General features: G+C 30.3%; 1 protein-coding gene across 1 annotated transcript; it reads right to left on the bottom strand.

Moving 5' to 3' along the window:
• Positions 1-6,498: 6,498 nt before the first annotated feature.
• Positions 6,499-10,077, bottom strand: LOC123197988 (UPF0051 protein ABCI8, chloroplastic). The gene is made up of 2 exons (XM_044612537.1): positions 8,636-10,077; positions 6,499-6,865 (listed from the first exon to the last, which is right to left on the bottom strand). Exons 1-2 carry the CDS (start codon positions 10,016-10,018, stop codon positions 6,647-6,649), a joined length of 1,602 nt encoding a protein of 533 aa, XP_044468472.1. The 5' UTR covers positions 10,019-10,077; the 3' UTR covers positions 6,499-6,646.
• Positions 10,078-14,365: the final 4,288 nt, after the last annotated feature.

Below are 14,365 nucleotides of genomic sequence, written 5' to 3'. Positions count from 1 at the left end.
AAAAACGACCTAATAACCTTCTCCCTAGATTACCCTTTTCACGTTCCTATTTCGCATGGATATCAAGGTGTTGCTTCTCAAGAGTTGAATAACGTTTAATCTCAAGCTACATAAAGATTTGGGGGAGCCACCAGCGTAGGTATAAAGTTTAAAACACCCCATGCATGTTTTGTATGTTCATGATTGTATGTTTAAAACAGGTATCCTAGTTAAAGTTTTGGGATTTTTTATTTTTAAAATTTTTAATTCTACTATAGTACTAATCACCGACACCTTGAAAACCCTACAGTGGTATCAAAGACACTATTTAGCATATTTTCATAAAAATATATACTTGCTAGATTGTTTTGATTAATTTTATATGTTGAATGCATGTAATCAGATTAATCAAGACCAAAATTGTTAAGTATCATGTACAACATAAACTATGTTAAATTATTGAGTGATGGTATCTGAATCTTTGTTTAAACAATTGTTCTAGAAACGTCCATAATTCTAAAATTATTTTTACTAAAGACACAAATAATATAGTAAAAACTATCATAATGGTGAATGAACTCACAGAAAGGTGATGACAAATTTCACGTGTCAAAGTTGTTTATAGAAAGCTTGGTGCAATATATGAGTGCACATTGTAACCATGTTCATCGAATAAACCCATCAAAAGGATTCAATATGGATGATTGCTCTAATGTCTATGAAATATATCTTTTTAGCAAATGATGTCACATATAATCCTTCAATTTGAGATCATTTGACCATCTTATACAAGGATTGATATGATTTGATTGTAATGTTTATGTCCTTTTACAATAATGGAATAGTGATTAAAAATTTTCAAACATCATACAAAACCATAAACACTGCTTAAGATCTCATTGTTAGGCAACTGTTTCACAAACATGACAAACCAAACATATGGAGTTTTTAAGAATTTATGCATGTGTTTAAAGGCTTTTTCATTTTTCACAGGTTATTGGAATGTGCCAATGTATGCATCGATCCAAACTTAGGAACACACCTCAGTATCCACATGAAGCACAAACAAAAGAAGGCTAAAACGCACATTTATTGTCTATAAAAATGTTATGTACAGGTAATAGGTGCTTGTGTATTAGCATATGTAATGTGTTTTTGGCAAAAAAAGTATAAAATTGTGAAATTGTGTCTATATATATAGATGGCGTGTATGGTCGTGCATTGACCATGTATGTTCGTACATCATCCTATCCATATTTCATACAATCCGTGATATATCTAGATTTTAGGGCTACTAAGGACTACAATTATGCATGATCCATGCACAGTTGTGCATAAGCCAAAGTTATCCTTTCAGGCAATATCTTTATCTAATTGTATAAACCTAAAATTCCACAATTCCACTCATACTCCAAAACCTTAGGATTATTACACATTGATCCGTAGGTGTAATAAATTTCACTTTGAGCCTAAAAACATCTCATAACTTAAAACTGTTTGTCTAGATTTCAAATCAGATTCATCTTGAATAATTTTATACCTTTAAAGTACGATTAACTTTTATTGTGTGTGACTTATCGACTCTTTGATAGGTCCACGAAGGATGAAATCATGTTCTCTTGACCTGGCAACCATCCAAACATAGACCGAGATTAGTCTTTAGCAAGACATCATAGCCACTTGACTAATAAAGTGTTGACGATTGACACTTAACTTGTTAATGATATGGTTACTCATGCAATTTGATTATTTCACCATACTACATTTTTTCAAGGTTGTAGTATAGATTTAATGTCTCCCTTTGTGAACCCTCGATATACATGGACTAACTTTTATTAATGATTGAATAATATTGGATTGAACACCAATTCAATCCCAGTATGACTACATATTTAAGTGATTGTTATCATTTGTCAGTGAACCTATCTAAAATATCAACTCTTATACTCGAAAGTGACAAATCCTCTATTGATCCATTATAAGCTTCATATATATCTTGATATAACTAATCACCACCTTTTTGGAACCATTTATAAGAACTATGTTAGACTGGTGTTAAACTACTTTGATTTTTATACAAGGTGATCCAGTAATATTAATCTAAAAATCACATGTACTTTTATTCTTTAAGGGGATTTATTTCATTGACACTAAAGTAACCATCTATATGAAATCATCTTGGTAGGTTTGTCTAGTAGATATTTCTACAATGCAAAGTCGTATGTTACACCAAACAACTTTGACACATAAGAGTTATTACCATCTTTTGATAGGGTTGTTCAACGCTATGATATTTCTATCTATATTATCCATGCTTTTAGTCAAGATAATATCAAAACTATGAATATTTTAAGAATAACCACTTAATGTGAACATAGGGTCTTAAGGATTAGTTGGCATGCATTAAACTCCTTGTCATATTTTAATCATTCTAAGGACATTTATTTAATTGTACAAATAACATGAGATAAATAACTGCCATGAATTATTAATTATTAATATGATTACAAATTACATTAAAATACACTTATGACAATTGGCTTTAAGGCACCACTCTAACATTAACACCATCCCAAATCAGTCCTTAATGAATAATTACTTAAAAGGTGATGATTGACCATATCAAGATATATATAAATACTATAGTATATCAATAAAAGATTTATTACTCTAAAACTTGAGAACAAATATCTCTAATAGGCTTACTAATAAACATCGCTAACCACATAAATCTGTGGCTATAATAGGATTGAGTTGATGTTTAATCTAATATTTTTTTATCATTTATACAAACGTTAGAACATGCACATTGATGACATATTGAGGTAGACACCAAATTTGTGTTTTAGCCTTAAAGGGATGTCGTATGACAAAAAAATTGATTTGTACGAGTAATTGTATTGCTAATCGGTCCAAAGTAAATTACAGACACTTCGTTAGTTGAGTGGTCATGATATATTGCTAAAGGTCATTCTTGGTCTATGTACATATGATTATCAAGTTTTGAGCTTGATATGAATCCTTCCACTATAAACCAAATGAAAAGCCTATGGCTATGACAACTCTAAACAAATCTCATATCAATAAAGCATAAATTAGATGTTGGATTTGTAAGTGTATCACATATCGCATAGGGATGCTATGATATAACTAGTTAAATAGTTTGTGAGCTTTTCAAGTTGTAAAGACACATTTTGGTTGCAAAGCCTAAAAGTAAAACCATGAATGATTGTGTGTTCAAAGTGGATAATATCTTCACATTAGGTCAAGCTATTGGACCAAGGATATTACAATCGATCACATACAATAGGATTTGATTAAACTCCAGAGACATAAGATTATTCAAGATAAATCTGGCTTGGTATTCGGATAAATGATTTCAAGTCTGGAGAAGTCTTTTGGACTGAAAGTACAAGTAATTGCATTTAAGGACCAAATTGTAATAATCTTAAGGTGTTTAGATGTGGTAGAAATTGTGAAGGTTAGACTTTATCCAATTGAATAAAGGTAAAGTTGTATATGGATGATTTGGCTTATGCATTAATGTGCATGGTCTATGCATAGGCGTGCATTATACTCGAATAAGGATTATCTATAGATCTTATCCGACCTAAAATCTAAATAATTATAGATTGTACAAATTAGATAAACATTAAGTGCACGGTCATGCATCTACATAAATGGTTATGCATGGTCTTTATGCAAAGAGGCACGATTTTATAATTCTATAATTGTTTGTCCTATATATATTAAGCATGCTTATGTGTCTCAAACACCTCCCTTTGCCCATTCATGGAAATCCTAGCAGATACTTTATGTCTATTTGAGCCTTCATTCATTCATGCTTCATGTGAATACCATTGTGTGACCCTATACTTGAATTTGGAGTGATTGCAAAAACTTTTATCACTATAAAAAATGAAGAAGTCACCCACATATGTATGGCCTTGTTCACCCTATGGTTGTATTTAAATCAATCATGTTTGTAATACAATTTCTATAAACAGATTCGGTTAGGTTTATAGCGTTTTGTGCTTATTTTGTAATTTTTAAAATTATATTTTTTTTGTACTTGTTTGTTTTACACCATAAAATTCTAACAATGGTATTAGAGACACGATTAAGGATCATATTACAAAATTATATGATTGTTTGGTTTTGTTAAATAATATTATGTTGCATGCATTTTTGGGACCAAATGCATGAAATTTTGTAATTGATTGATAAATATATCATATTATATTTATTTGATATCATGAAATGTAAATTGTGTTGTTAAGTTATTGAATGTTATGTTCTTTAATTCTGTTGAGTGAATTGTGTATATTTAACTTGTGAAAAATCTAAGTGTGTGCCTTGATTTCGCATTGTTGCACAAAATCACTTTCGTTGTGCATTGTTGTGTGTGAATGAGGGTTGTTGTTGGAATGAGAGATACATTCATGCCATATTGTCTTATTTAGCAACGGGTCACTAGAATACAAAGGTTTTCTAGTGTTTTTGCTTCACAACAAAATTTGGGAAAACACACCACGTACAGTCATGCAAACGAGAGTGCACACCCCATGCATTAGTGTAATTACACAACTCACAAGTCATGAATTCCTCCCATGGCACCTTGCATGGTCATGTATTCAACATACACGCCATGTGTAGGCAAAATTTCACAAGCGCACAGGTTATGACATCTATCTTGTTAAGGGTGTGCATAGTTCAGTTTGGTGTGGTTTGAAAGTTTTTCAAACTAAATTGAAAATAATGGTTTGAATAATTTTCAAACCAAACAAAAAAAAAATACAATTTGGTCTAGTTTGGATTATATTTGAATCGGTTAAAATCATTCACTTTTAAATATATATTATTTAATAAAATTAATTGAATTATAAATTTCTAGAACATAATATAAACATGTAAAATAAATATGAAATATATATACAATATACGTGCAAAGAAAATGAAAAAATAAATATAAAAAAACAAGTTGTACACCTAGTTGCTTATGTCAAATATAATTATATATTTATATTTTTTAAAAATACAGTTTATGGTTTGATTTGGTTTGAAATCATTCAAATTGTAACCCAAATTAAAAAAATGGCTTGAAAATTTTGTAATTTAAACCAAACTATTTTACAAGATAAACCAAACCAAATCATAATTTTTAAGCAATTTGGTTTAATTTTACGCTTTTGGAATTTTATTGAATTCCAAATGTGACTAAATGCACGACCATGCATCATACATGCAAAATCATGCATAGGTTAAATTTTGCATGGCCCTTTCTTGTGCATGAGTTCAAACTTCGACATCATACACAATTGTGCATGACTAAGTGTGCACCCATGCATTAGTTAAAAAACAAGTGGTTTTGAGATAAGGATTAAACTGTAATTTTTCAAACCTTTGCGATTTGAATAATTCTTTAAAATAAGAGAGTGAATTGTCATTTGACAACTTAGTAATTATTTAATATTTGTTTTAGTATTAATTGTTTGATTTATGTATTGAAGAGATATATATGGTGTTTGGTATACAGCCTAAAAGATCTATGGATTGTTTTTATTTTTGGAATTCATCATGTAATTTTAAAAGAAGATCTATGTGTCATACCTTCTTTTACAACTTTTGATTGCATTTTCTTTTCTTATCTATTTTCTCTCAAATATAACTCAAAGTTTCTATGTGAAATTGAAATAGAAATTTCATTTTATTTTAGAACAAAATGTATTGAGGAAAAGTCATGTAATATTTGAAAATTGAGATAAGAAGAAAGAGGAGTGAATTTGAAGCCCGAAGATCTAAAGAGCTAGACCTTAAGTTGACGCATCAACCCTCTTGGATTGAAGGACTTTGCTATAGATAAAATTGTATACTAACATATTTAATTTACATTATAAAATGTATGATAGATTATTTTTTTTCAATAATCCCTTTGCATTTGAACTAAAGTTAGCAAGACAATAATAACAAATCCCTTTTTAGTATTAAGTGAAATTAATTTGAAACCTTCTAATATGACACTTCGATTAAACCTTTATTTGCCAGAACCTTGTTTGTCATAATAAAAGATATACTTCTACCAAATAGAAAATAAATAAAACATTTGTTCGTATTGGATCCGATTTAACAAATATACTATTATTTATGCTTTGCTTTTAAACTGCTCTCACATATAAACATAGGCAACACAAATCTCGTTAATTTTGTTAATGTGGTGATAATGCCCATGGGACGAATGATAAACATAAACCTACAATAACTCCATACATGACCTCAAATCTTCAACTTTTCCATCATGCAAGTCAAATACGCAAAAAATTTCGCCATGAAATCTGCTAGTAAACATCTGTGCTCTGCAATGTATTATCTGACCAAATTTTCAGAAAGTTAATTGCATTCCTCAACTACCATACAGTATTATTGTCCTCCGAAAACATTTAACGTAATATCTCCTGAATATATTTATCTCATTTCCAGTTAGCTACCATGCAGATTATAGAATCATATGTTCACAGAAAATATATAAAAGTAGCCACACTACTATTATTATAATTTTAATTTAGATGTGTAAGTTAGCTTCAGGAAAAACAGCATTCATTTACACTCATTATGTTTCAAACTCAGCTAAATTAAAAACTATGTTTATAAACTAAACTGCAATTGCATCCTAGCCCACAGATCCCTCAAGTTTCAAACTCATGAGCTGGTTCACCTCAGCACCAAATTCATCAGGAAGTTCATTAAAAACATCACGGCAAAATCCAGAAATCATAGCAGCCATGGCTTTCTCATAGTCAATCCCTCTCTGCTGGAAGTAGAACAGCTGATCTTCACCAATTTTAGAGGTGCTGGCTTCGTGTTCAACAACAGCAGTGGGATTCTTCACCTGTTCATGAAAAGATATCAAACAACCAATCTAACAGGAACCACTATTTTCCTCACATAGCAAGCAGAGAAGGAAAATCAAGAATAAAGAAACCATAATAGTATTGCCAGAATGTCTAATTTTTAGAAATATGATAACAATAGGACTTCTCACAACTCAAGAACTGAAACATTAACAGGGGATTTTTATGGACATGATGAAGGAGAAAAGGAAGATGCAACTTGTCCACTGGAAGGTTATTTTCTCAGTCAAGAAATAAAGATGGATTGGGATTGGCAATTTGGTAAAATGAAATATAGCATTTGCTAGGAATATGGCTTTAAAGATTTTCTCTAGAGAGTAATTTCCATTAACATGAAGTGGCTAAAAGTATAAATAAGCAGAATGATAATGGGATCTTAATATTGTACATAGGAGTTATTCTATAAGTCTGTTAGGACTCATGTATATTTCTCTCGTAGGAAAGAAGAGAAGAAAAGAAATAGAACAAGTGGCAGCAAGAGATTGGAGCAAGTAGAACAGTCAGCAATTATTTTATTGCAAGGTCAATTTGGAGAAAAGAGCAAACTTGGCAGAGACTTGGCGGCAAAGTTGTTGGCAACAGAGGAAAAAGGACAAAAAGGCAGCTGCAGGACCAGAAAAGGGATGGATGGAAAAACAGAAAGAATGTAGGGAGAGTACAGGCCTCTCGGAAGCCTGAAGTGAGCAGTGAACTTTTGTACTTGCTGTGTAATTGCTGTTTGTTCTTGTTTTTGCTTTGAGTTGTAATCTCTTGATTGAAGTGTGGAAATCACATGTAATGTGCCAACTTTGTAATTCTTTTGAAAGTGAATGAATATTTTCCAGGAGATTATTCTGTCCCATTTGTATTCGTATTTGTGCATTTTTATTGTGAGTTGAGTTGTGGAGTTAGGGAGCTGGAAACTGGAGGCTGGGTGATTGGCGTGGAAGGGAGGAACAGCTGCTGGAGGAGTCTTGACTCAGGTACCTATCAAAGTCATTGGAAAGCAACTCCTCAAATTTTTCTGGCATGGAGAGATCTCTTCAGCTCGTTGTTCCCAATACTTTGCATTTATCTAGAGTGCACAAAGTATCAATAAAGGGGTCAGTTTTATCGTCCTAATTATACTTTTGAGGTGGAATTTGGTTTTGTAAGGAAAAAGGAGGGATGAGGAAGTTAGTGAATTATTTTCTATTTATTCCTTAGTTGAGAATGCTAATTAGATTGTGTGAAGGATGATCATAGGATTTGGAATCTTGAACCTTCAGCTTGTCTTTGTTCATGGGTTTAATGATGATTTTCTTCAGACAAATTTATACCTGCAGGGATGCTTTACTAGGCAAAGATTCCTGTCAAATTTCAATTTCTATCCTAGTACGTGGCCCATGGAAAGGTTTATACAGTTGATATTTTACAGAAAAGAAATGTCTGAAGTAAGAATTTATACATACACTGTCCTCCCTACTTGACAGCACTCAACCAAGTGCAAACATAGAAATTTACATGAATTCCATCTCACTATGGAAAGAGCATAACTCACCTAATTTTAATTTGCCATGAGGCTGTGGCATTATGCCTCAAAGCCATTAGTATGTAGCATTTTGCATAGACTACAGTAGTATATTATATTGAGCAAAAAGAGAAAGCCATGAAAAAACAGAGATCAATATAAGAACAAAACTAATTAACACCATAAAAGCAAATAAAATAGATAAGTAGTCAACCCAATGCATTATAAGAAGAATCACAAATAAAACAAAGAATAATACCTGGATGTAAGGATAGGTATTGGCAGCTGCATTGTCACCAATAAGCATTGAATCACACTGTGAGGAGTTTCGAGCATTCTCTGCCTTTGACTGAACCTGCACAAGCCCCCTATAACAATTTCTTGATTTCCCAGTTGAAATACCTTTTGAAATAATCCTACTTTTTGTATTCTTCCCTTTATGTATCATCTTAGTCCCTGTATCAGCCTGCTGATAATTGTTGGTCAATGCAACGGAGTAGAATTCCCCCACTGTATCATCACCTTCCAAAACAACACTCGGGTACTTCCATGTAATTGCGGATCCTGTCTCCACCTGAGTCCACGATATCTTAGAGCGAGCCCCAGCACAAAGTCCTCTCTTTGTCACAAAATTATATATCCCACCATTGCCTTCCTCATCCCCTGCATACCAATTCTGAACAGTAGAGTACTTGATCTCTGCACCCTCAGCACAATATAACTCAACCACAGCAGCATGCAGCTGATTCCTATTGTATGAAGGAGCCGTACAGCCTTCCAAATACTCCACGAAACTTTTGTCATCGGCAACTATCAAAGTCCTCTCAAATTGGCCCGTTTCCAGGGCATTAATTCTAAAATAAGTCGAAATTTGCATGGGACACTTGACATCCTTGGGTATATAACAAAATGATCCATCACTAAACACTGCAGAATTCAAAGCAGCATAGTAATTATCCTCACTGGGCACAACTCTTCCCAAATACTTCCTAACTAAATCTGGGTACTCCTTAATCGCTTCAGAAATGGAGCAGAAAATAACACCAGCCTTCTCTAGAGTCTTCCTATGTGTTGTGGCAATAGAAACACTATCAAGAACAGCATCAACCGCCACATTAGCTAACCTATTACGCTCATTTAATGGAACACCCAGTCTATCAAAGTACTTAAGGAGTTGAGGGTCGGCCTCATCAAGGCTACTTAAGGTGGGTTTCTTCTTGGGCGCAGAATAGTAACAAATATCTTGAAAATTAATAGGTTCGTAACGATTATCAGACCATTTAGGTTCTTTCATCTTTAAGAATTTATCAAAGGCATTCAATCTAAACTCAAGCATCCAATCAGGTTCTTCTTTTAAAGAAGAAATTAAACGAATGGTTTCTTTAGAAAGACCTTTAGGGATAGCGAAGGAGTCAATATCCATTGTAAAACCAAATTTCTTGTCGTATTCACGATTACGAAGAAATTCTTGAATTTTATCATCGGAGCTTGAGATTGAAACTTTACCTTCGCCGTAGGCGACATCAGCCCGGATCTTAAAGAGCCTTGAAGAATTGAAATTTGGTTTGGATTTTGGGTGAAAGGCTTTGGCGAGTTTTGGTGAATAGATGGTCGAGGTACCGTTTGCGAGGAGAGAAGTCATTTTTTTGCGAAGGAGTGCTTCTGGTGTTCCTTTGCGGCGGTCTCTGTTTTAACTTTAAGTTTTAATTTCATTTATTTATTTATTTTATAAATTAACGATTGTGTGGTGGTCGTCATACGTTGGGAAAATTTCATCCCTGTGATTCATTTTCCAATGGCTGATATTAAGCTATGAAAATTAATTTAATAACATCTAGCGGTTTATAACAGTGACATCTTATAAAATTAAAAATCATAAAATATATGTATATATATATTTTTGATATATAAATATATACTTATATAAACAAATATATTATTATATAATTAAATAATTTTAAAATAATTATAAAATAGCATCTAATTAGATAATTATATATTAATATATTTTTTTTGTTTATAAAAAACAGATAATAAAATTATTTCCCCTAATTAGTTTATGGTGAGTGTTTAGTTTTTCCAACTACTATAAATATGTTTTTAAAATTACACTATAACTCGAGTACAAAGTTATCCTTTCACCTAAAAAAATAGGGATATTAATTAAAATCGATAAAATTTTGTCAGCGTAAACCTTTTTAGGCAAACGTACAACAGTTTTACATTTATAAGTAAATTTATTTGTAATTCCAAAAATATCCTTCTGACTTATTACGTCACTTTCAACAATTTTGTGTGTGGAATGTGAAGAGTCGTATAGAGTGTATAGGTGCGCATAGGGTGCATGAGTGAGTTGAGGGTGTGTGGGTGTGTGCAGGGTGTGTGGGTGTGTGCAGGGTGTGTGCGAATGCGTACAGTGTGTGGGGGTGTATACAGAGTGCATGGGTGCATGTGGAGTGCATACAGGGTGCATGTGGAGTGCATATAGGATGCATGGGTGCTTACAAGGTGCGTGGGTGCGTGCGGATACGTAAAAAATATAAATATATATATACAAGGTGCACGCACCCTCTTTTATATATATATATAAATTATTATTATTTATATATATTATATTAAATATTATAATATTATTAATTTAATATAATATATAAAAATAATAATAATAATAATTTTTAAATATATATATTATATTATTATATTTTTTAAATATTATATTATATTATATATATATAATAAATATATATTAAAAAATATAATATATATTTAAATATTTAATATATATATATATATATATATATATATATATATATAAGACACAGTGAGAGCGTGCGAGGGTACACGCACTCTCTATTATTAAATAGACAAGTAAAATTATTGTACGTTTACCTAAAAAGGTTTACGAGAAAAAATTTTGCCGATTTTAATTAATATCTCAATGTGTGTGTGTATATATATATATATATATATATTATTAAATAATATAATATAATATTTAAAAAATATAATAAATATATATAATAATATTATATATTTAAAAATTATTATTATTATTTATATATATTATATTAAATATTATAGGCATATAATTAAATATTTTACGCATATTATATATTATATTAAATAATGATGCCTATAATTTTAATTCGCACGCACCCCGCGCACTCCTCATGCACTCAAGCATTCTTTCCCGCGCCTATGCACCATGTATGACACCTACAGAGCTGGGAGGGTATTTTTGAAATTACAAATAAATTTGTTTATAAAGATAAAATGACTGTACGTTTGTCTAAAAAAGTTCAAACGATAAAATTTTACGTATTTTAATTAATATCTCACACATATATACATATATATATATATATATATATATATATATATATATATATATATATATATATATATATATATATATATATATATATATATATGAGGGTGCGTATGCACCTTGCACACACTCACGCACTCATGCACCCACATGCACTCACATACTCTGTACGCACTCCGCACGCACCCACGCACTCTGTACGCACCTGCACGCACCCACGCACTCTGTACACACCCGCACACACCCAGCACTCTGCATGCACTCACGTATTCTGTACGATCCTTGGCATTCCACACACAGAATGATTGAAAATGACATAATAAGCTAGAGGGTATTTTTGGAGTTACAAAAAAATTCACTTATAAAAGTAAAACTACTGTACGTTTGCCTAAAAACATTTACGCGGAAAATTTTTTACCGATTTTAATTAATATCCCCCATTTGTAAGTATGTACATACAAAAATATACAGAGTTATATGCATAAATAATAAAATTATATATACAACTTTTATATATAATTTTATATATAAATAATGATATATTATCATATAATTAAATATTATTTTATTTTTAATTTTTTACTATTTAATTATATAATAATATATTATTATTTATTTATAAAATTATATATAAAAATTATATATATAACACTGCATGTGTGTATATATATATATAAAATAATACCAGATTGCAAATTGATAAGATGGAGAGGACATCCCATCGGTGGCTATGATTAATTATTTAAATAAAATATTTAAAATTATTTTATATAATTTATTATTAAATATATAATTTTAATTATTATAAAATAAAAACAAACCTAATTTAAACTCACAATCTCCATTTAATCATGCATCCAATAGCTTTGAAAAAAGACATTAACCCCCATTTTGTTAAATTTTGTTGTTTTAGTTAAAGAATTGCGAACTCTTCACATTTAATCATGCAGCTTACACAAAAAATAGACCAAAAGACATGTTCCCATCCAAGGTTACGTGTAATCTTAAACTTGCACTCTCCAATTTTTAAAAGCTCAAACATCTATTTATAAGTCAATTTTCGTTTAAAATTTTGGTTAGTATTAAAAGTAAAGCTGTCATTTAATCAAAAAAATTAAAAATTAAAGTTTTATTATATTTTCTTCTCAAATTTTGAAAATTTAACAATTTTTTTACCCAAATTTTGAAAAGCAGCAATTCCCCTGTTTTGAAACCGTCACTGGAGACGACAATGTTTACCTTCTTCAATTACATTGGTTTTTCCTCCCGACTTATCTCTTCTTACCAATCAAATCCCATCCATTGGCGAAATTGATTTCCTCCAATAAAGATAAAATTGTCTTCATCTCGAATGAAGATGATTTCGTCGATCGTTTGAGGTTTCAGACAAAGATGATTTTGTCTTCAATTTAGATAAAGACAATCGTTGGAGGTCTAGACGGAGATGAAGTAACTGTCTAAGACCTCTGATAGTCAATTTCATCTTGAACGAAGACAAAATTGTCTTCGTCTAAGACAAAGACACTCTAATAAAGATAATTTCATCTTCATTAAAGGAAATTGATCTCGTTAGTGGGTAAGGTTTGATCGGCAGAGAGAGATACATTTGGAAAGGAGAGTTAACATAATTAGAGATGAAGAACTTTGTCATCTTAGATAATAGTTTCAAAACTCTAAGAGAAAAATTGTTATTTTTTAAACTTTAAATGAGAAATAATTGTTAGATTTTCAAACCGATGAGAAAAAATGCAATAAAATTTTTGTTTTAAAGTTTTTGTTAAATAATAGTTTTACCCCTAATTTTAACTAAGACTTTAAATAAAAATTGACTTATGGATGAATTTTTGGCTTTTAAAAATTAGATAATGTGAGTTTAGAATTACACCTAACCTTGGGGTGGGGAAAAACTCTTTTGGCCCAAAAAATAATAGAATATACGTTGAAGCACTATCCATTTTCTTATTCATAAAACAATAAAACTATGTGTATCCACTTTGGTTACATAAATATATACATATTTATATGTGTCATCATGTGATTGGATGATTTTGAATTAAGAACAAAATAATAACCAATCATATGATGACACATATAAGTGTGTATACATTTGTGTATCTAAAGTGGGTACACATAGTATTGCTTTTCATAAAATTTTGTGCAGTTAAAATTAAAAATAATAAAATTTTGTTTGTATATTTTTAGTGTACAAATATATACACATATAAATATATTATTATTTGATTAAATAATTTTAAAATAATTATAATATCTAATTATATAATAACATATTAATATATATGCATATTCATATACAATGAAATACTAAATTTATGTTTTTTTCAGTTATTTAGATTTTAATTTATCTCTTCATGTAAATATACACTATGTACATATAAAAATATACACAATTTTGTATATAAATAATTATGTATTATTATATAATTAAGTATTATTTTCTCTTTAATTTTTAATCATCTAATTATATAATAATATATTATCATTATATATATATATATAAAATAAAGAAAATAATAATTAAATTCTCAATTTACTAATAAAGCTAATGTAGTTGTCATCCATTAATACCTGCTTTAAGGTATTAATTTATAGAATAATATAACTAATTTTTGGAACCACATTGCAAATTGATCAGATGGGACT

Source organism: Mangifera indica, chromosome 15 (genome assembly GCF_011075055.1).
Source record: "Mangifera indica cultivar Alphonso chromosome 15, CATAS_Mindica_2.1, whole genome shotgun sequence".
Taxonomy (NCBI): domain Eukaryota; kingdom Viridiplantae; phylum Streptophyta; class Magnoliopsida; order Sapindales; family Anacardiaceae; genus Mangifera; species Mangifera indica.
This window is presented reverse-complemented; position numbering and strand designations above follow the sequence as displayed.

Bases quoted from the DNA above. Each gene is read 5' to 3' on its own strand.
- LOC123197988 (XM_044612537.1), bottom strand. From the start codon at position 10,018: ATGACTTCTCTCCTCGCAAACGGTACCTCGACCATCTATTCACCAAAA. The intron at 6,866-8,635 runs GTATTATTCTTT...TTTCATGAACAG, and splicing joins ATACCTATCCTTACATCCAG to GTGAAGAATCCCACTGCTGT.